General features: G+C 36.4%; 1 protein-coding gene across 1 annotated transcript in view; it reads left to right on the top strand.

Moving 5' to 3' along the window:
* The window catches only part of LOC136817622 (dynein axonemal intermediate chain 3-like), a 156,696-nt gene that overhangs the window by 45,017 nt on the left and 88,824 nt on the right, over window positions 1-22,855 (top strand). The window contains exons 8-9 of the mRNA XM_067073946.1: window positions 20,152-20,230; window positions 20,847-20,971. Coding sequence (XP_066930047.1) covers window positions 20,152-20,230; window positions 20,847-20,971 — 204 coding nt within the window. The remainder of the gene's footprint in view (window positions 1-20,151; window positions 20,231-20,846; window positions 20,972-22,855) is intronic.

Below are 22,855 nucleotides of genomic sequence, written 5' to 3'. Positions count from 1 at the left end.
TTCATGTAACCAATCCTTAGTATGGAGATACTCGCTTGTACGCTACAAAACTAAATCTACTTTAAGCTTCAAAGCAGGGAAGACATTTAGTGTTCATGGCTAAGCACCATACAAGACTTCGATTACATGTAGTATCAACCTCAGTATAAATCATAATAAAACCCCGTCATGTCTAGACCAGTGACGATAAACAAATAATCGAAAAATCCAGTAAGTCTTCATGACTGAGCATCAACATTCAGGCTACAAAGTATCCTAGCCTGGATGCTTAGCCATGATGAAAGCTCAATCAAGTCTTGGTCTTGACAACGAGTAATCAAAAAAGTTACAAAACAACTACACGTTCTTTTCATGGTTAATCGTTGTTGAGGATATTTGTTATATAAAGTATCCACGTCTAGACGCTTAACCATGATTAAAACTTCTTCGCGTCTGGAGCAAAGGTGATAAAAAATTTCAAACAAAGAAGTCACGAAGTCATCATGGCTAAGCATAAAAATTTTAACTACATAAAGTACACGCGTCTTGATTCTTAACCATGATAAAAACTCTATCATGTCTGGATCAAAGGTGAAAAACAATTTGAAACAAAAAAGACACATTGAGACACAGAGTGTTCATGGCTAAGCATCGTCCAAGTGATTACATTAAGTATCTCTGTCTGGATGCTTAGCCATAACAAAACACTGTCGTTTCTGGAGTGGAGAAGGAGTAATCGAAAAAGTTATGCGATATTTGCACGTTGTCCTCTTGGAAAAGCATCTACAAGATATTTATATAAGGTATCCAGTCTAAAGGCTAAGCCATGATAAGAATTCCTCCATGTTTGGGTCAGAGGTGTAAAATCGAAACGAAAGAATCAAGAAATCATCATGGCTAAGCATCAAAACTTTAACTACATAAAGTACACGGTTCTTGATTCTTAACCATGATAAAAATTGCGTCTTTTTTGGATCATAGGTGAAAAAAGAATTTGAAACAAAAAAGACACGTTGGACACCGAGTATTCATGGCTAAGCATCGTTCAAGTGATTACATAAAGTATCCACGTCTGGAAGCTTAACCATGATTAAAAACCCAGTCATGTCTTGATCAGTGATGTTGAAAAAATCAGTGAAAAAGCTGCCAAGGCTGAGCATCAACATTCCAGCTAAATAAAGTATCCTAGCCTGGACGCTTAGCCATGGTAACCCCATCAAGTCTGGATAAGAGGTGATAGAAAAAATCGAAACAGAAAAGATGCAAAGTCATCATGGCTAAGCATATCTAGACATCGGCTACATAATGTATCCCAGCCTGGACGCTTCGTTATGGAAACTCTGTTATGTCTGTATCATACTAGTACATGATTAAAAAATGAACGAAAAAGCTGCGAAATCCTCATGGCTAAGCATCGTTCAAGTGATTACATAAAGTATCTTCGTCTGGATGCGCTTAGCCGTGATTAAAATCTGGATGCGCTTAGCCATGATTAAAAACCGTCGTGTCTGGATCAGCGAGTAATCGAAAAATTAACGAAAAAGCCAGTAAGTCATCATGACTGACCATCAGCAGCCCGGCTACATAAAGTATCCTAGCTTGGACGCTTAGCCATCGAAACTCTGTCATGTCTGTATCAGAAATGATGAAAAAATCAACAAAAAGCCAGCAAGTCTTCATGGCTAAGTACTTCGACTACATGAATTATTTACGCCTGGAGTTTTTAACTTTGGTAAAAGCTATGAAAAAAATCAACGAAAAAGCTGCGAAGTCCTTATGGCTAAGCATTGTTGAAGACTTTGATTACATAAAGTATCCGCGTCTAGATTTTTAGTCATGATAAAACACTGCTATGTCTTGACAGTGAGTAATCAAAAAAAAGTTATTTTCATCGGTAATCGTTGTTGAGGATATTTGTTATATAAAGTATCCACATATAGACGCTTAACCATGATTAAAACTTCTTCGTGTCTGGATCAAAGGTGATCAAAAAGTTTCAAACAAAAAAGTCATGAAATCATCATGGCTAAGCATCAAAACTACATAAAGTACACGGGTCTTGATTCTTAAACCATGATAGAAACTCCGTCATGTATGGCTCAGAGGTGAAAAAACAATTTGAAACAGAAAAGACACGTTGGACACCGAGTGTTCACGGCTAAGCATCTTTCAAGTGATAAAGTAAAGTATCCACGTCTGGATGCTTAACCATGATTAAAAACCCAGTCATGTCTGGATCAGTGATGATGAAAAAATAAACGAAAAATCCAGGACGTCTTCATGACTGGGCATCGACAATCTGGCTACATAAAGTATCCTAGCCTGGACGCTTAGCCATGGAAACTCTGCCATGTCTGTATCAGGGATAATGAAAAAATCAACGAAAAAGCTGCGAAGTCTTCATGACTATATCGTTGAAGACTTTGATTGCATAGTATCCACGTCTGGATTCTTAGCCATGATAAAACACCATCATGTCTGAATAAGTGAGTAATCAAGAAAAGTTATTAAATAACTGCACGTTCTCTTCATGGTTAATCATTGTTGAGGATATTTGTTATTATAAAGTATCCACGTATAGACGCTTAACCATGATTAAAACTTCTTCATGTCTGGATCAAAGGTGATCAAAAAGTTTCAAACAAAAAAGTCATCAAATCATCATGGCTAAGCATCAAAACTACATAAAGTACACGGGTCTTGATTCTTAGCCATGATAAAAACTCTGTCATGTTTGGATCAGAGGTGAAAAACAATTTGAAACAAAAAAGACACGTTGATACACTGAGTGTTCATGGCTAAGCATCGTTCAAGAGATTACATAAAGTATCTTCGTCTGGATGCTTAACCATGATTAAAATCCCAATCATGTCTTGATCAGTGATGATGAAAAAATGCTGCGAAGGCTGAGCATCAACATTCCAGCTACATAAAGTTTCCTAGCCTGGACGCTTAGTTATGGAAACTCTGTCATGTTTGTATCAGAGATGATTAAAAAATCAACGAAAAAGCTGCGAAGTCCTCATCGCTAAGCATCGTTCAAGTGATTACATAAAGTATCTTTGTCTGGACGCTTAACCATGGTAAAAACTCCGTCATGTCTGGACCAGCGAGTAATCGAAAAATTAACGAAAAAGCCATCAAAGTCTTCATGGCTGAGCATCGATAATCCTACTACATAAAGTATCCTAGCCTGGACGCTTAGCCATGATGATAACCCTATCCAGTCTGGATCAAATCTTTCAAGCGAAAAGTCACGTGGTGGTGGCTTAAAGTACTCACGTGATTTCCAATATTTGCAATATATAAAGTTTCAAAGATTTCCTAATCCTCACAAAGACCTTTACTTTACCTTCTACGCTGCAAAAAGTGAAATCACTCAAGTTTTCTTTTACACAAATATCATGGAAAATTGACGTCAGATTTTTTTATCAATGATGATAAACGCCAATCATTAAATTACGTTTGTAAAAGAATAAATAGTTACACCTTTTATAAGCGCCCCTTCTTTTAAACGTCCCTCAAACAAACGCCTCTCCTTTAAGGAGCAATTTTCAAGTAATACACCCTCAAATAAATGCCCCCTTCGTATAAGCCTCCCGAGGGACGTTATTTTGAAACAAGTAGCAGTAAGGAAGTATGATACGAAGAACGACTTAGATATACAACAGTAATTGTATTCTTTTTGTATTCGGACTGGTTTTGACCCATTTCTACATCCCTAAATTAACATTTTTGTACTCAAAAAATAATGAAAAAGCAAAATAAAGTTTCAATTCACGTTACTAAAGCGACCTTGTTTATAAATTATTTAATAAACGCCCCCTTCTTACAAATGCCTCATCGGATAAACGCCTCTCTTAAAATACAAAAGATTTAATGAACACCCGGGGCGTTTATTCGAATTACTAATTCATACAGTATAATTAGTTCAGAGTGCTTTTAGCCCCTTGCGAATCCACAGTTCCAACCCCTCGGATTCTCAGCTGGAAAATAACTCAAAACCAAACGCCCAGACACCGTTAGATGAACGTCAAAGTAACTTTAGGGTCTTGAAACAAAGACGAGTGCTAGGAGCCAATAGATGAAAGAATATTACTTCGAATTATGGAACGATGACCGGGCAGTCAAGGCGTCAGTTCCCGAAACCAAAGGTTCACGGCTGGAATCCCCCAGCTCCTTCTGTTCAGTTCATTGATAGTTAAGCCGGCTGGCCGTAGACCCCGTAAAAACAGTTTAAAGACTGCCTAAATGTCTTAGATTACTGGGCTATCCATGTAAAGTATTGACTCTATCTATCTAAGACCGCCAACAGGTCGACATTTTGTTTCCATCTTCCCAAATCAAACTGCTTTGAAAGCTGATGCTTAAATTCAGAAGAATAATCATGGCGAAAATACTCCAAACATGCATAAAGCATTAACGTTAGACCACTCTTAGCCATGAGAACTCGACTTTCTACTTGAAGGATGATAGAAAATTAGATTTACTAATTTTTAGTTCTCATGGATTTTTTAACATTCTAAACTTGAAACTGCTGTCTGAGTTCAAACTGCCCTGAACTATTTTGAAAATAGTCAATAGTATTTATGCAAGGCGTTGATTACACAGTGTAACCACATCTAGACCATTAGCTACAAGAACCATAAATGTCCTGGTGATTAAAATTGAAACATTCAACCAAAACATTAAAATGAAGGAACCATGGAGTCACAATAGATAATTATCAAAAGACTTTAGCTACATAAAGTACCCACGTCTTGAACCTTAGCAATAATGAAACCTCAAGACGTGTCAGATTCACGATGAAATAAAAATGCATAATGCAAATCTGAGAATACTCGACTTTTACAACGATTTTTAAGGACCTTCCATATCGTTTGACCCTGCATCCAACAATGAAGGATCGCAAGACAACAAGTCTATCCAATTTTCAAACCTGCTGTGAGCTTTAAAACGGAGAAATCACTTTTTCATCATGGCTAAGATCATACAAGGCGGCGATTACATAAAATACCAAGCCTGAAAGCTTAGCCATAAAAACTACACTGGAGTTGCAGACAACTAACTTACACCCAGACCAGTGGGTGGTCAAACAATTAAAAAAAGTCTCGTTGTCTTCATGGCTAATATCATACAAGAAATATTACGTAAAGTATCCACGTCTAGACGCTTAGCCAAGAAAATTATACTGGAGTTGCAGACAACTGACCTACATTCAGACAAGTGTGTGGTCAAAAAATTTAAACAGTCACGATGTCTTCATGGCTAAGATTATACAAGGCGGTGATTACATAAAATACCAAGCCTGAACGCTTAGCCATTAAAACTACACTGGAGTTGCAGACAACTTCTTCACGTCCAGACCAGTGGGTGGTCAAACAATTTAAACAAAGTCACGATGTCTTAATGGCTAAGATTATACAAGGCGGTGATTACATAAAATACCAAGCCTGAACGCTTAGCCATGAAAACTACACTGGAGTTGCAGACAACTTCTTCACCTCCAGACCAGTGGGTGGTCAAACAATTTAAACAAAGTCACGATGTCATCATGGCTAAGATCATACAAGGCGGTGATTGCATAAAATACCAAGCCTGAATGCTTAGCCATGAAAACTACACTGGAATTGCAGACAACTTCTTCACCTCCAGACCAGTGGGTGGTCAAACAATTTAAACAAAAGAAAATCACGATGTCTTCATGGCTAAGATCATACAAGGCGGTGATTGCATAAAATACCAAGCCTGGATTCTTAGCCATGAAAGTTCGTTGAAAAGAGCCTGAGATGAAGACTTTTTCCTTATTTGTAATACTGAATTTTAATCTGGTTTCACAATATCAAGTTGTCTTCATAGCTTAGCATCATTTAGCCTTTGTTATATAAAATATCCTAGCCTGGATGCTTAGCTATGAATACTAGGTCATGATTACAGTCAGGCTTTGTGGATTAAAGATAAAAATCACTTGACTCTTAAAGACTTGTATTTACAGCGCAATAACAGTTTCCGGTCGGTTAAAGGTAGCTAACTACCAGCTACCAGTTAACTAAGCCCGTATTCACAAGGCTAAGACACACGGCTAATGGCAATATAGCGTTTTCGGCGCTTTAAAGATTTTTTATATTTATGGATTTTAAGTTTGCCTTGGAATACTAGTTATTCAGTCACAACTTACCATCAGATTTATCCCAGTGACTGAATTAAACTAGCTTAGATTTCTAGGCTAGGTTAAAGGTTGGTTGTGTGTAAAAATGTTACTTGATTACTGGGGAGATGTCAATGTGTTTCAAAATGGTAGACATATCTGCGTGAAATAAAGAATAAGCATCGTAGCTACAATCTTTCAAGAAATATATTGAGAATTCGGGTTATTTTGACGTTTTTTGAGATTTAAAGTTCGGGCGAAATAGCCGATTTTATTTTATCTCTTTAATTTAATCGAATATTTCAATTTGAGACGGGTAGGCAGACTTCCAGGCTATATTCGGAGCCTTACTGGACCATTTTTGAACTTTTGAATCCTCAGATCCTAAGTCTTAAGTCTAGTGTTAAAACTCAGAGTTAAAACTCTACCCTTCGAACCTACTTTAGAGCACTTACAAATCGATTGTGGTTTCAAAACTTCCTGGGGAATTTCCCATTTCTTGAAGGATTGTAGAAAAACCAATTCTGGAATTTACTGCACAAGTTCAGCAGTTCTAGCAACGAGGTCTTCTTTTGTTGACAAAATACCCGTTTTTTTATAAGACCAAACTATATAAGAACATAAGGCTTCGATGGCCAAAATTTTAAGAACAAGTTAAGAACATTTTAAGGCTTTGTGGACTCTAAAACAGCCAATTTCTTAAGAAAATGGACAAAAATACTCACAAAATGGTAAACATAAGTCCATGAGAGCATTTTTAGGCTCAAGATTAAAAAAATTAAGAACATCCAAAGGCTTCAAAAGTTTTGGATTTTCTTATAAATATGTAGTGATTGTTGGCCGCAATAAACTTTTCGAAAACACGACTTAAATAATTTCAATACAGAAATATCACAAAAACTCCGAGATTTAAGCAGCTTGATGCATATGAAGTTTTGTGCGAATAAGCAAAACTAATTTTTTGGATTAATAAAAGTATTTGACGTCACAACAAATCCTCGAAATTGACGTCAGTTAATTATATCTGTGTGTGTCAAAACTCGTGAATATAGCACACAAAACTACTTGCAAGACAGACTTTAGCTTTGTCGAAAAATTTTTCAGCTTTTTAGCTAAAAACAACTTTTGAAGCAAACTTTAGCTTATAAATTATTGAACTTTCATGGCAAAAGTATCGCGCACAAATATCTTGCCATGAGTGACTTGAGCTATGTTGAGGATTGTATTTGTATAACACTTCACTTCATGATATAATCTTCAAGTAACTTACACACTGAAGAATTTATTGAACTTTAATGCCAAAGAGTCAAGCCACATTACGGCACAAAACTTCTTGCCATGACGGACTTATGATATTCTGAGAAATGTATTTTGCAAAATACGTTAAAACATTTGGAGCTAAAGAATTATCGAACCTCCATGGCAGGGAGTAGAGTATCAAAAAACACAACAAAAGTATTGATAACAAGACCTCCTGCCATGATTGACTTTGATTGATTTGAGAACTATATATTGCGAAACACGTTAAAATGATTGCGATTGGAGTTCATTGAACGTTCATGCCAAAGAGTTGAGCCAGAAAACGAAATTACCAAGCAACTTGTTGTAACACAATTGACTTCATAAACATAGTAAAATAAAGTGTTCTTTGGGGTCATGACCAGGATGAAGTAGAAACTCAAATGAATGAAAATAATTCTTCAAATCTGGTCACGAGAACCGAGTTTCTTGAAGAGGCCAGCTTTCTTTTCTATTTTCTCACAAACTACGAATAAGTTTATTGGAGCAACTATGGCTAATGCAACAAAAGCCCTTACATTTTCATTTTCCATTAACATGAACATAATCATAGTAAAATGCAGTGTTCTTTGGGGTCATGACCAGAATGAAGCAGTTAGATTCAATGAATGAAAATAATTCTTCAAGTCTGGTCGCGAGAACCCAATTTCTTGAAGCAATCCGCTTTCTTTTTTATTTTCTCACAAACTATGAATAAGTTTATTGGAGCAACTATGGCTTATGCAACAAAAGCCCTTCCATTTTCATTTTCCATTAACATGAACATAATCATAGTAAAATGCAGTGTTCTTTGGGGTCATGACCAGAATGAAGCAGTTAGATTCAATGAATGAAAATAATTCTTCAAATCTGGTCGCGAGAACCCAATTTCTTGAAGCGATCCGCTTTCTTTTCTATTTTCTCACAAACTACGAATAATTTTATTGAAGGATGACACCATCCGGAGCAATCGTAGCTTATACAACTTCTATTTCTATTTGGTTGAGTCGCGTGAGGCTTTGAGGCCCATTTTCACAACTATATAGACGCTTTCGATTAGCGCCCCGTCAGCACCTTGAACTGACTACCCAATTCCCCTCACTTCCCCTGGCATGGGTTGACCCGGGCGAAGGTTCATTCACTTGCCAAGAATCCCCATCGAACCCCAGTCGCCTGTCGCCAACCAAGGTCAATGACCACTATACCACAAAAGTCCTTTAATTTCCTTTGAATTGAACAAGGGGAACTCAGTTTTAATTTTATGCATGAGGATTCCTTGTATCGAATTGTTAGCCTCCTTGCATGTTGCTGCATAATACCTTTACGGATGTAAAAAGTACTAGTCCCAAAAAGGAAGTGTTCTTCTTAACGACCAAAATATTATTGAACAATTCGAATTAAAAAACCTCAGTCACCAAAAATGAGAACAACACTTCCAAAAACTTGCAAGAAGTCTATTAAACTTACACAATTTCAGTTGATGTTCAAAATGAGCTCAATATGAGCGGCTGCAAGAAAGCTTGAGATGAGTGAGTGAATTTGTTTAAATCGTTAAATTTCTTTTTTTTTTAATATTTGACGTCAAATAAATTTTTTAACATCAGACTTTCTTTCTACCTTTATTGTAGACTGTAACGTGCTAAAGCACTGGGCTCAACTTCAGTATACGTGTGAAAGGCCCAATTGTAAACACTTTTTTTAAAAGGGCAATGGGTACTAGGGATAAGAGAATGCCGATTGTAAACCCGTGGTGAATGGTGATTGGAATGAGAGAAGGCTAAGTCGTAAACCCATAGGGTGATGAGTAATCAGGACTAGGGAAGGCTTAAAATTGTAATCCAAAAGTGATGGTTACTCGGAATAAAGCAGGGCTAAATTGTAAACCCAGATGGATACTTAGCGGGATTAGAGAAGGCTCAGTCGTAGGCAATTTCAGGAATAAACCAAAATCGGAATAAAATATCTAAATTGCAAAAATTCAAGTAGAAAATTTTAAGGCATTGACAGTTGAAAAGTTAAAAAATGATATTTGACGTCAATAAATTCATTTTTACGTCAATGAATCTAAAAAAAAAACTGAAAAATATTTTTTGACGTCAATTATTTTGACTTTTATGACGTTAAATAAGCGCAAAATCCCGGTAAAATGAGAATAACTCGCGAAAAAAAGCGAAATTTAAAAAAATGAAAAAACTACCCCTAAGTTTTAACATAACGAGGGCGTGTGTCAAATTTCAGCTCCGTAAACCAATTATTCCGCTCTCTACGCTGCCCCAAAGTTTGTGGACAAACTCACAAACATTCTGAAATTCTAGCTCAACTGAAGTTGAGAATTTCGAGAAACCAAATGAAAATGTAAATGTTTTGAAGACGGACTGTTGCAAATACTTATTAGCCAAGCCTGTACCAAAATCCTTTTTCAAAAAGCAAGGAGAAAAAACCTCAGCAAAAGGGTGATACAGCGTAGAGCCATCGTGGCTGTATGAAGAATCGCGTTTCTTGAAATGAATGTGCTTTTCTCAATGAATAGGCCTCCCTGTCTTTTAGAATCTCTTCCTGGACTTAAAAAACGATTTCACGAAAAAGAATACGCCTCTTTTTGGCCTACACATCATTGAGTCCTCGTGGCTTAATTTTGAGAAAGACTATCTCATGAAAAGAAACTGAATTGCGTTTTCTTGAAATGAATGTGCTTTTCCCCATTTAGCCAGGAGAGCTACGCTTTTTTTCAAACCTTTCTTCTATTAAATATCATCTTCTATAATGTGTCTCAACCTCCAAAATATAGCAAGTGTGCCACAAAAAAAATTCGCTCTTTGAAACTGATATTCTCGAAATCTAAAAACTTTACAAGAACCATGCCTATTTCTTTGGAAAGAAAAAAGATAAAAATTTTGATGGTTCATTTATTAAATTTGGTTCATTAGATCAAAAGTTATGCTCAATTGAAAAAAAAGTTACTTTCAGAAATTGCCCGAAAACGTTAAAAATCGACCTATCAGACCTATATTAATGATGACCTTCAGAGAGCTATTATGACTAAGACAGAAAAACGAAACTCATCCATTAAAAGAATGGGCCTTTCTCAAATCTAGCCAGAAGAACTCAGCCATGTTTTGCCGAAATATTTCTACTTTCTGTTAAGTTTAAAAAAAAAACAGTTAAAAAGATCGAAATGTCAAAGAGTTATCGTGGCTAAAACGCAAAGAAAACCGCTTTCAGAAAAAGAATGCGCCTCTTCCATGCTAGCCAAGAGAACTCGTTTTTTAGGGGCATTTCTAATTGTTTTAATGCTTTTTTAAGTCTTTACATCATCGAGTCTTCGTGGTTTGACTTGGAAGAAAGCTTTCTCATGAAAGAAAGCGTTTCTTCAAATTCTAGCCAAGAAAACTCAACTTAGGCTCTCCTGTCTTTTAGAATCTTTGCTTGGAGTAAGAACGATTTCACGGAAAAGAATACTTCTCTTTTAAGTCATTATATCATCAAGTCTTCGTGGCTTGACTTGGAAGAAAGCTTTCTCATGAAAGAAACATTTCTCCAAATTCTAGCCAAGAAAACTCAACTTAGGCTCTCCTGTTTTTTAGAATCTTTGCTTGGAGTAAGAACGATTTCACGGAAAAGAATACTTCTCTTTTAAGTCATTACATCATCAAGTCTTCGTGGCTTGACTTGGAAGAAAGCTTTCTCATGAAAGAAACATTTCTCCAATTCTAGCCAAGAAAACTCAACTTAGACTTCCCTGTCTTTTAGAATCTTTGCTTGGAGTAAGAACGATTTCACGGAAAAGAATACTTCTCTTTTAAGTCATTACATCATCAAGTCTTCGTGGTTTGACTTGGAAGAAAGCTTTCTCATGAAAGAAATCGTTTCTTCAAATTCTAGCCAAGAAAACTCAACTTAGGCTCTCCTGTCTTTTAGAATCTTTGCTTGGAGTAAGAACGATTTCACGGAAAAGAATACTTCTCTTTTAAGTCATTACATCATCAAGTCTTCGTGGCTTGACTTGGAAGAAAGCTTTCTCATGAAAGAAACATTTCTCCAATTCTAGCCAAGAAAACTCAACTTAGACTTCCCTGTCTTTTAGAATCTTTGCTTGGAGTAAGAACGATTTCACGGAAAAGAATACTTCTCTTTTAAGTCATTACATCATCAAGTCTTCGTGGTTTGACTTGGAAGAAAGCTTTCTCATGAAAGAAATCGTTTCTTCAAATTCTAGCCAAGAAAACTCAACTTAGGCTCTCCTGTCTTTTAGAATCTTTGCTTGGAGTAAGAACGATTTCACGGAAAAGAATACTTCTCTTTTAAGTCATTACATCATCAAGTCTTCGTGGCTTGACTTGGAAGAAAGCTTTCTCATGAAAGAAACATTTCTCCAAATTCTAGCCAAGAAAACTCAACTTAGGCTCTCCTGTTTTTTAGAATCTTTGCTTGGAGTAAGAATGATTTCACGGAAAAGAATACTTCTCTTTTAAGTCATTACATCATCAAGTCTTCGTGGCTTGACTTGGAAGAAAGCTTTCTCATGAAAGAAAGCGTTTCTTCAAATTCTAGCCAAGAAAACTCAACTTAGGCTCTCCTGTCTTTTAGAATCTTTGCTTGGAGTAAGAATGATTTCACGAAAAAGAATACATCATTGAGCGCTCGTGGCTTAACTAAGAAGAAAGCTTTCTCATGAAAAGAAATTGTTTCTTCAAATTCTAACCAAGAAAAGTCAACTTAGACTTGCTTTTCTTTGACTAGCAAAAGATTTTGACTTTTCTTAATCTGTATGCATTACGATGGGGCTCTTCCAATCTAGCCAGTGGGTCTCAACTATGCTTTGCCGAAAGATTCCTAGTATCTTAAAACAATCATGTCAGAACTCTAAGCACAACTTTCTCATGAAAAGAAACCGTTTCTTCAAATTCTAGCCAAGAAAAGCCAAATTAGGCTTCCATGGTTTTAGAATCTGCTCAGAATTTCTATCCCGCATTAATTAATCAAATGTTTAGCTATGTTTTGCCGGAAGCTTCCTAATTCCTCTAATACTTCAAAAACAGTTATAAAAGATCGATATGTCAGAGTCGTCGTGGCTTAATAAAAAAGGATGCTATTCGTTAAAAAGAATACACCTCTTTCATGCTAGCCAAGAGAACTCTTTTTTTTGCTTTTTTTAGGGATATTTCTAATTGTGTTAGGCTTTTAAGTGATTACATCATCGAGCCCTCTTGGCTAACTTGGAAAAAAGCTTTCTCATGAAAGAAACCGTTTCTTCGAATTCTAGCCATGAAAACTTAACTTAAACTTCCATGTCTTTTAGAATCTCTTCCTTGACTAAAAAAGGAGCGCTTTCACGAAAAAGAATACGCCTCTGTCGTGCTAGTCAAGAAAACTTATTTTTAAGGACATTCTTAATTGTGTTAGGCTTAAAGTCATTTGGTCATTACATCATTGAACACTCGTGGCTTAACTAAGAAGAAAGCTTTCTCATAAAAGAAACCGTTTCTTCAAATTGTAGCCAAGAAAACTCAACTTAGACTTCCGTGTCTTTTAGAATTTTTTCTTGAACTAGCGAAAGATTTTAGAATTTTCCTAATCTGTATGCGTAACGATGAAGCTCTTCCAATCTAGCCAGTGGATCTCAACTATGCTTTGCCGAAAGATTCTTTATATCTTTAAGCCATCATAGCAGAGCTCAACCATGAAAAGAAACCGTCTTTTCATCTAGCTAGACCAGCGTCCGAGATTCAAAAAAGGCCTTAAAAATGGTTTTCGTAGGGCACGCCTTAGATCAGGGCAAATTTTTGATATTATGCTCCAAATAGGATGTAGAATTGCCAAAAAAAATTTGCCCTTCGAATCTCCTGCAGTTTTCGAGTGAATCGATTTTTAGTTAATCGATAAAACTTATCAAGGGTCCCCCTTTACTAACGGTTTTTTCGAAGTCTGAAAATCAAATATCTGAGACTACCAACGGATTCAGCGTGAAAAGTAGATAAAGAAAATGGGGTTACTTGTTAAGTTTCGACCACCTGGTGCCGAGAAATGGCATTTTAAAGGCGAAAAATCGACGTTTTTGGCGTTTTCCGATGACGTCAGCATTTTCCTAGGAGCATTTTCAGAAAAAATCATTCCCACAACTGGATAGCCCTGAATTAGTAGTATCCAAAAATGTTATGGTTTGTCAACTTTCAATGTATAGATCTCGAGATAATTCATTTTTAAGGTGGATAAATATGCTGAAAAACTGCGATAATCGATAATTTTCAATATTTAAACCAAAATATCTCGAGATCTAGACATCGAAAGTTAACAAACCATACCATTTTTGGATACTACTAATTCAGGGCTTTCCAGTTGTGGGAATGATTTTTTCTGAAAATGCTCCTAGGAAAATGCTGACGTCATCGGAAAACACCAAAAACGTCGATTTTTCGCCTTAAAAATGCCATTTCTCGGCACCAGGTGGTCGAAACTTAACAAATAACCCCATTTTCTTTATCTATTTTTCACGCTGAATCCGTTGGTAGTCTCAGATATTTGATTTTCAGACTCCGAAAAAACCGTTAGTAAAGGGGGGACCCTTGATAAGTTCTATCGATTAACTAAAAATCGATTCACTCGAAAACTGCAGGAGATTCGAAGGGCAAATTTTTTTTGTCAATTCTACACCCTATTAGGAGCATAATATCAAAAATTTGCCCTGATCTAAGGGGTGCCCTACGAAGTGACACAATCCACTGCCTCGGCCGCTGGTCTAAGCCAGGAGAGTCCCACTTTCATTTTAGCCCAGATGATTTAGACAAAAAAACTTTCATTAAGTGAACAAACCTCTTCCTATCTAGCCAGGAGGAACTCAGCTTCGCTCTAACGGAAGTTTCAAAAATCTCAAAAAAGGTCTTTGGTCATAGAGTCATCGTGGCTACAATAAAAAAAGAAGTCATTCATTAAAAAGAATACGCCTCTTCCATGATAATCAAGAGAACTTGCTTTTTGCTTTTTTAGGGACATTTCTAATTGTGTTAAGCTTTTTTAAGTCATTACATCATCGAGTCTTCGTGGCTTGACTTGGAAGAAAGCTTTCTCATGAAAGAAACATTTCTTCAAATTCTAGCCAAGAAAACTCAACCTAGGAATTAAAACTCTTCCTGGACTACATGTTTTTTTATAAGCATTGCACTTATAAGCATATCTAGGCTCAGATATGGGGAGAAATTAAGCATATGGCAAGCATTACTTGAGCCTACGAAAAATGTTTTTTCCTGATTTTGTCTTTTTTTAGCTGGAATTTTACGGATTTTCAGTATTTCCCTAAATTTATGCTTTAGATTTAAGCATCCCCTCGAGCATTTTTCAGCCTTATTAAGCCTTTGACATAAGCATCTCTGAGCCTATTTTCGGATTTTTGTATGCTTATAAAAAAAAAACATGTAAATAAACAATTTCACGAAAAAGAATACGCCTCTTTCATACTAGCCAAGAGAAATTGTATTTTACTTTTTTTAGGCACAGTCCTAAATTTGTTATGCTTAAAGTTTATAAATTTTAAGGACATTCTTTGATTGTGTTAGGCTTTTTTAAGTCATAACATCATCGAGCCCTCGTGGCTAATTTGGAAAAAAACCTTTCTCATGAAAGAAAGCGTTTCTTCAAATTCTAGCCAAACTTAGGCTTCCCTCTCTTTCAGAATCTTTGCATGGACTAAGAACGATTTCACGAAAAAGAATACTCCTCTTTTTGGTCTATACATCATTGAGCCTTCGTGGCTTAACTTCGAGAAAGACTTTCTCATGAAAGAAACAGTTTCTTCAAATTTTAGCCAAGAAAACTCAACTTAGACTTCCTTTTCTTTGACTAGCATAAGATTTTGACTTTTCTTAATCTGTATGTGTAACGATTAAGGCTCTTCCAATCTAGCCAGGTGGAACTCGGCTATGCTTTGCCGGAAGATTCCTAGTATCTTAAAACCATCACGGCAAAATTCAAAAAACACAGCTTTCTCATGAAAAGAAACCGTCTTTATTAATTCTAGCCAAGAAAAGTCAAATCAGGCTTCTATGGTTTCAGAATTTCTATCCTGCATTAATTAATCAAATGTTTAGCTATGTTTTGCCGGAAGATTCATAATTCCTCTAATACTTCAGTTATAAAAGATCGATATGTCAGAGTCGTAAAAAAGAATACACCTCTTTCATGCTAGCCAAGAGAACTCGTTTTTTAGGGACATTCCTAATTGTGTTCATCTTTTAAGTCATTACATCATCGAGCCTTCATGGCTTGACTTTTAGAGAAAAGCTTTCTCATGAAAGAAAGCGTTTCTTTAAATTCTAGCCAAGAAAACTCAACTTAAACTTCCATGTCTTTTAGAATCTCTTCCTGGACTTAAAAAACGATTTTACGAAAAAAAAATACGCCTCTGTCATGCTAATCAAGAGAAATCCTTTTTAAGGACATTCCTAATTGTGTTAGGCTTAAAGTCATTACATCATCAAGCCCTCGTGGCTGAACTTAGAGAACTACTTTCCCATAAAAACAAACCGTTTCTTCAAATTCTAGCCAAGAAAACTCAACTCAGAATTCCATATCTTTTAGAATCTCTTCCTGGACATAATTAAAGATTTTGAGTTTTCTTAAGATCTTTATGCTTAACGATGAGGCTCTTCAGAAAAAGATTACGCCTCTTTCATGCTAGCCAAGAGAACTCGTTTTTTATTTTTTTTAAGGACATTCCCACATTCCCAATTGTGTTAGACTTAAAGTCATTTGGCTTATACATCATTGAGCACTCGTGGCTAACTTTAAGAAAAGCTTTCTCATAAAAGAAACCGCCTCTTTCATGATAGCCAAGAAACTCATTTTTTCCTAATCGTCTTAAGCTTAAAGTATCATCATCGAGCCTTCATGGCCGAGCTGTTAGAGAAATACTTTCCATGAAAAGAAACCGTTTCTTCAAATTTCAGCCAAGAAAACTCGACTCATGCTTTAATAATGCTATTGGAATCTGTTTGGAAACTTTGAACTTATTTTTTACTATTTGACTTACACACTCAAAGAATTCTCTCAGTCGTGAGTAGTTTCCATTCAAAAGATGAGCTCGACTTAGAGAGATTGATTTTGGATAAGACAGGTTCAAAGAAAAATCGTACCTATGATTCTAGCTTCTCATTGCATTTAGTGAAAAAAGACCTCGTAGCAGTAAATTCATTTAGAGAGACCTGGTCGAAAGTTCCCAGATGCCTGTGCACTTAATGCATGGACCTTTGAGAATCCGGCGACGAGATCTTCCTTGAGAGCTTGTTGCTTTTTCTAAACCCTTCAGTGCAACATCGCAGAAATAACTGGAACAATATGTTCAAAGCAAAAAGAAATCGTAGCAATGAATCTCAAAGTCCTGATGCATTTAATGCACGGACCTTTAAGAATCCGGCGACGAGACCTTCCTCAGGAACTTTTTCATTGTCTACACCCTTCAGTGAAACATCGCACAATATACTCAAGACAAAGAAAAATCGTATGATTCTAGCTCCTCATTGCATTTAATGCATGGACCTCCATGACCTACATGCATGAAATCCAGAGAAACCATCTCTATGTCTTCCTACTCCCGGTCCATTTAATGCATGGATCTTTGTGAATTCGAGCGATGAGACCTTCCTTGGAAACTAACTTTTTTCGTTGTCTAACCCCTATGGAGAAACACTGGAGATGAGCTGAAACAATATGTTCAAAACAAAGAGAAATCGACGGGTCCGACTCGAAATGTATTTAATCTCCTTGTTTTTTTAATATCACTGGCATGCCTTTATACAATCAATTCTCTCTAATTGGAATCTTGATAACAGATAATAATGCCAATAGAGAGCCGGGTAAGTAGTCAATGTCAAAAGCCTGAAGAACTTAAATTGAACTTTATTGATGCTACTCGGCAAACTTTGTTCATTTTGAACGACTAAAATGTTTACTGCAAGAGAAAAAAAAACTACCTGAAAATTTTTGAATACAAGACCAACGAACCAAATATTTCTATATTCTTTTCTTATTTCTGCAAATTCAAAAGTTGTAAGTTAGCTCAAGATTGGCTGCAAGAAAGTTGTGAATTCTAATCATTGCTTTTGTAAAAATATATTTATATTTGACGTCACATAAATCTTTGACGTCATACCTTTCTCCTCGTTTAGAATTAGATTCGATTCCATGTACCATGCAACTAGGGCTTTTGTGAATACGTATTGTTGTAAATACTAACAATGTGATTAATGGCTATTAATTAACAAACCTGGTCTGGAAGTCGGGTTATTTTGAATTTCGAGGCTGATCTTTCTTTTGCTCATTGTTTTAAGTCACATTATTACCCAGCTGGCACACAACGATGTTTCAACGTTCATCTAGCGTTATATGGACGTTGTGAACGTTAGATAAACGTTGAAACAACGTTGTGAACGTTAGATAAACGTTGAAACAACGCTGTGTGCCAGCTGGGTATCGAAATCCGCTTCAGAGGGTGAAATTATGGGAAGTCTTCGTAGTGGAATGACAACGTGACGTCACTCTGTTAAACGATTGAAGATTAACCGTAGATTTGCAGTCTTTAGACGGAATGTGTAATGTCCAAAACTAACACTTGTTATCCTTGGAATTATTTAACGGTAAAATCAGAAAACCACCATGGCGAACATTTGGTCAAGGCGTTACATATATAAAGCATCACTTTCGCAAAGTAGTTGCCATGATCCACTTCATTTAATATTTGGTCAAGATGTTACATTCATAAAGCATCAGCATGGCCAAGTATTTGCCATGGCGGACTTCATTCAATAATTTTGCTGGCAATCAATTAATTTTGGAAACAAGCGATATCAAAGTTACAGTCATCTATGTGAGCATCATGGTTGTTGTTGTTCTTCTGGGTGCGGCAGCTGACGGATCTAATGACACCGATTCAGGTGGCCGCCACACCCTTTTTTTTTTTTTTTTTTTTTTTTTTTTTGATTTTTGGTTTCTTATTCACTAATTCTTAATGGAGTGAATTTTTTTATCAAAAAATTGCCTTTATAAATTGCTTTTTAATCAAACTTTTTCTAAAAAGATGTGTCAAAAGTTATGACTGTTTTTTTAAGCAAAATCCATATGAAAAATTGATGAAAAACCACTATTTTGAAGATTTCGAGAAAAATAAGCATTTACAAAAATTTTCCGCAAAAGTTTTTATTGTTCGGTAAAAGATACACCATCTACGGCGAAAAATTTTTCAAAATGTTTTTTCTTCGCCGAAACTAAGTATCTTCAAAATAATCATTATTCATAGAGTAATTAGTGGCTCAGTATGACTAAAATTATTCTTTTATAAAGGATTATTTCTTTTACAGTGGGTTAGCATACCTTAAGGTACATAAATATTGTGGATTTGAGTATCACCTGCGAAATATAATTTTTACAAAACAAAAAATCTGTATAAGCCCCTGAGAAAAAAAGAAAGAACTTCGGTAAAAGTGGGCGCCTACCGAGAAAATAAGTTCGACCTCTCCTTTAGACGTCCTAGAGTAGATCACGAAATATCAAATTTAATTGGCACAAAATAGAGCGCGGTGCAAAAAACAAATATCAAACTCAAAGTGAAACATTACAAACTTTAACAGAAATGTGTTCAAATACGAGACTTTCTAATAAAAACTTTTAAAGCTTAAAGCTCAGTCTCTAACTAGCCTGAATTCAAAAGTAAGAAGAATAAGAGTAAGAATAAAGTAATAATATATATCCTGAGGAGATAACTAAATGTCACAAAAAGTCAATGGGCACAATTTGCTTAAGATTTTTAATCTACAAAGTCGCAAACAATCACGGAGATGATTGTTCCTACAATAATGGTCGAAATAGAATGAGAATTCCGGTTATTTTAACATTTTTCAAGATTTAAAGTTCTGGCGAGAAAGTCGATTTTGGGCTATCTCTTTAACTTAATCGAATATTTCAATTTGGGAGGGGTTGGCAGACTTCCAGGCTATATTCTGAGCCTTATTGGACTATTTTGAACTTTTGGATCGTTAGATCCTAAGCTCCTAAGTGTTAAGTCTAGCGTTAGAACTCAACCCTTCGAACCTACTTTAGAGCACTTACAAATCGATTGTGGTTTCAAAACTTCCCGGTGGATTTCCCTTTTTTCTCAAATATTACGACCATGATTGTAGTCTTATTTCAAATGCATCAAATAATAATAATAAACTTACATCACACTGAACCAAAAATCTCTCCATACTGCTGCTGTACCCGTCTGTTTTTGTGGAGAGCAGAATTATTAAACTGAAAGTTGTATTTGAATGATAGATTTTCTTAAAGCTTATGAAAATTTTGACGTCAGATTATATTTGAAATGAACATTTGCGTGACGTCAGTTTTGAATTAGTATACTCGAAATTTGCGTAACAAATAATTGATCCGACAATTTTAGTTACAACACCCCAGGCAAAAGGAGAAATTACCCTCCCCTTACCGTTCTCATCGCAGGAGTTTGTGTATGGGTGTTTTTCAGCGAAGGAAACGATAATTTGTCTAGATCCTGATCTATTGAGGACGACAGGAAACAAGCACTTTTGGCGTCCGCGATTTTATAGATATTTTTGATTATGCGGGTTATTCCAAATCGCTACAGTCACTCTGCCTTCCTCGAAAGTGTAAATACATAAACGTTCTGTCATGCTTAAACTCGCTATTGCATAGAGAAAAATCTCGAGTTGAATCAAATCAAATCAAAATATCACCTTTTTTCACAGGAGTATCAATCATTCACAGATTTACAATTCAGCAAGAACAAGACAGTTCATGATATACAATGGCATCCACACATAAAAGGTACGTCAACTTAGGCTACTGGCATCCACTAGCGGATTCGTGCTCCTTACATACTCCTTGTATACTACCTGCGGTTTTAAAGAGTTCTGCAATTCAGACTAACGTTTGCTTCCCTTTTTAATGACATCATTGACATCCACTGATCTCTAACTACTTGACTGGATCGGGCACGCCTTAAAAATAAGCGAGTGGGGAAAAAACTACGGGTTGCTCTAAATCACTCCAGTCACTTCGCTGGTTTTAGGACTGACAAGTTTTGTTTTCAATTCTTGTCGTCAACAACGCAATTCGAAAATATTTTGAAATTCGAACGTTGGAAAATTTAAGGTTGATTAAAAAACAACATGGTAGACTAGTCGACCTCAAGACTGGATATATTATTATTCGATGATTATACTTATTCGATGGAAATCCTATTTCTCTTGAAAATTGAATTAGAAAGCTTCAACTGTACTATAGTTGAAATCTTTTATACCTTTTTAAAATAATTTTATGAAGAAAAAGAATTGTATATATAAGTAATAAGGACGAAATGCATATGCTGCTCTGCCACCCAAATCTCCTGAGTGAATATAGTTGGACAGAAATTCTTATTTCTTCACATATATTTTCACAGGTGTGATTGCAGTGTCCTGTACGGAGCACATGTCATTTTACGAGAGGATCGATAAAACAACACGAGCTTCTCAATCACCTTCGTTAATCCTTATTTGGAGTTTCGCTGACCCTATTCATCCCTTGGTAAGCAGTGTTAAAAGTTCTTTCGTTTCCTTATTTGGAGTTTTGCTGACCCCATTCATCCCTTGGTAAGCAGTGTTAAAAGTTCTTTCGTTTCCTTATTTGGAGTTTCGCTGACCCCATTCATCCCTTGGTAAGCAGTGTTAAAAGTTCTTCCGTTTCATCATTTGGAGTTTTGCTGACCCCATTCATCCCTTGGTAAGCAGTGTTAAAAGTTCTTCCGTTTCCTTTTTTGGAGTTTTGCTGACCCCATTCATCCCTTGGTAAGCAGTGTTTAAAGTTCTTTCGTTTCCTTATTTGGAGTTTCGCTGACCCCATACATCCCTTGGTAAGCAGTGTTAAAAGTTCTTCCGTTTCCTTATTTGGAGTTTCGCTGACCCCATTCATCCCTTGATAAGCAGTGTTAAAATTCTTTCGTTTCCTTATTTGGAGTTTCGCTGACCCTATTCATCCCTTGGTAAGCAGTGTTAAAAATCCTTCCGTTTCCTTATTTGGAGTTTTGCTGACCCCATTCATCCCTTGGTAAGCAGTGTTTAAAGTTCTTTCGTTTCCTTATTTGGAGTTTCGCTGACCCCATACATCCCTTGGTAAGCAGTAATAAAACTTCTTCCGTTTCCTTATTTGGAGTTTCGCTGACCCCATTCATCCCTTGGTAAGCAGTGTTAAAATTCTTTCGTTTCCTTATTTGGAGTTTTGTTGACCCCATTCATCCCTTGGTAAGCAGTGTTAAAAGTTGTTTCGTCTCCTTATTTGGAGTTTCGCTGACCCCATTCATCCCTTGGTAAGCAGTGTTTAAAGTTCTTTCGTTTCCTTATTTGGAGTTTCGCTGACCCCATACATCCCTTGGTAAGCAGTGTTAAAAGTTCTTCCGTTTCCTTATTTGGAGTTTCGCTGACCCCATTCATCCCTTGATAAGCAGTGTTAAAATTCTTTCGTTTCCTTATTTGGAGTTTCGCTGACCCTATTCATCCCTTGGTAAGCAGTGTTAAAAGTCCTTCCGTTTCCTTATTTGGAGTTTTGCTGACCCCATTCATCCCTTGGTAAGCAGTGTTTAAAGTTCTTTCGTTTCCTTATTTGGAGTTTCGCTGACCCCATACATCCCTTGGTAAGCAGTAATAAAACTTCTTCCGTTTCCTTATTTGGAGTTTCGCTGACCCCATTCATCCCTTGGTAAGCAGTGTCAAGTTCTTTCGTTTCCTTATTTGGAGTTTCGCTGACCCCATTCATCCCTTGGTAAGCAGTGTTAAAAGTTCTTTCGTTTCCTTATTTGGAGTTTCGCTGACCCCATTCATCCCTTGGTAAGCAGTGTTAAAAGTTCTTTCGTTTCCTTATTTGGAGTTTTGTTGACCCCATTCATCCCTTGGTAAGCAGTGTTAAAAGTTGTTTCGTCTCCTTATTTGGAGTTTCGCTGACTCCATTCATCCCTTGGTAAGCATTGTTAAAAGTTCTTCCGTCTCATTATTTGGAGTTTTGCTGACCCCATTCACCCCTTGGTAAGCAGTTTTAAAAGTTCTTTCGTTTCCTTATTTGGAGTTTCGCTGTATCCATTCATCCCTTGGTAAGCAGTGTTAAAAGTTGTTTCGTCTCCTTATTTGGAGTTTCGCTGTATCCATTCATCCCTTGGTAAGCAGTGTTAAAAGTTGTTTCGTCTCCTTATTTGGAGTTTCGCTGACTCCATTCATCCCTTGGTAAGCATTGTTAAAAGTTCTTCCGTCTCATTATTTGGAGTTTTGCTGACCCCATTCACCCCTTGGTAAGCAGTTTTAAAAGTTCTTTCGTTTCCTTATTTGGAGTTTCGCTGTATCCATTCATCCCTTGGTAAGCAGTGTTAAAAGTTGTTTCGTCTCCTTATTTGGAGTTTCGCTGTATCCATTCATCCCTTGGTAA

This window comes from Clytia hemisphaerica, unplaced genomic scaffold (genome assembly GCF_902728285.1).
Source record: "Clytia hemisphaerica strain Z4C2 unplaced genomic scaffold, Clytia hemisphaerica genome assembly, whole genome shotgun sequence".
In the NCBI taxonomy this organism is placed as follows: domain Eukaryota; kingdom Metazoa; phylum Cnidaria; class Hydrozoa; order Leptothecata; family Clytiidae; genus Clytia; species Clytia hemisphaerica.
The sequence above is the reverse complement of the archived record's forward strand: the minus strand, read 5'-3'. Positions and strand labels throughout refer to the sequence as shown.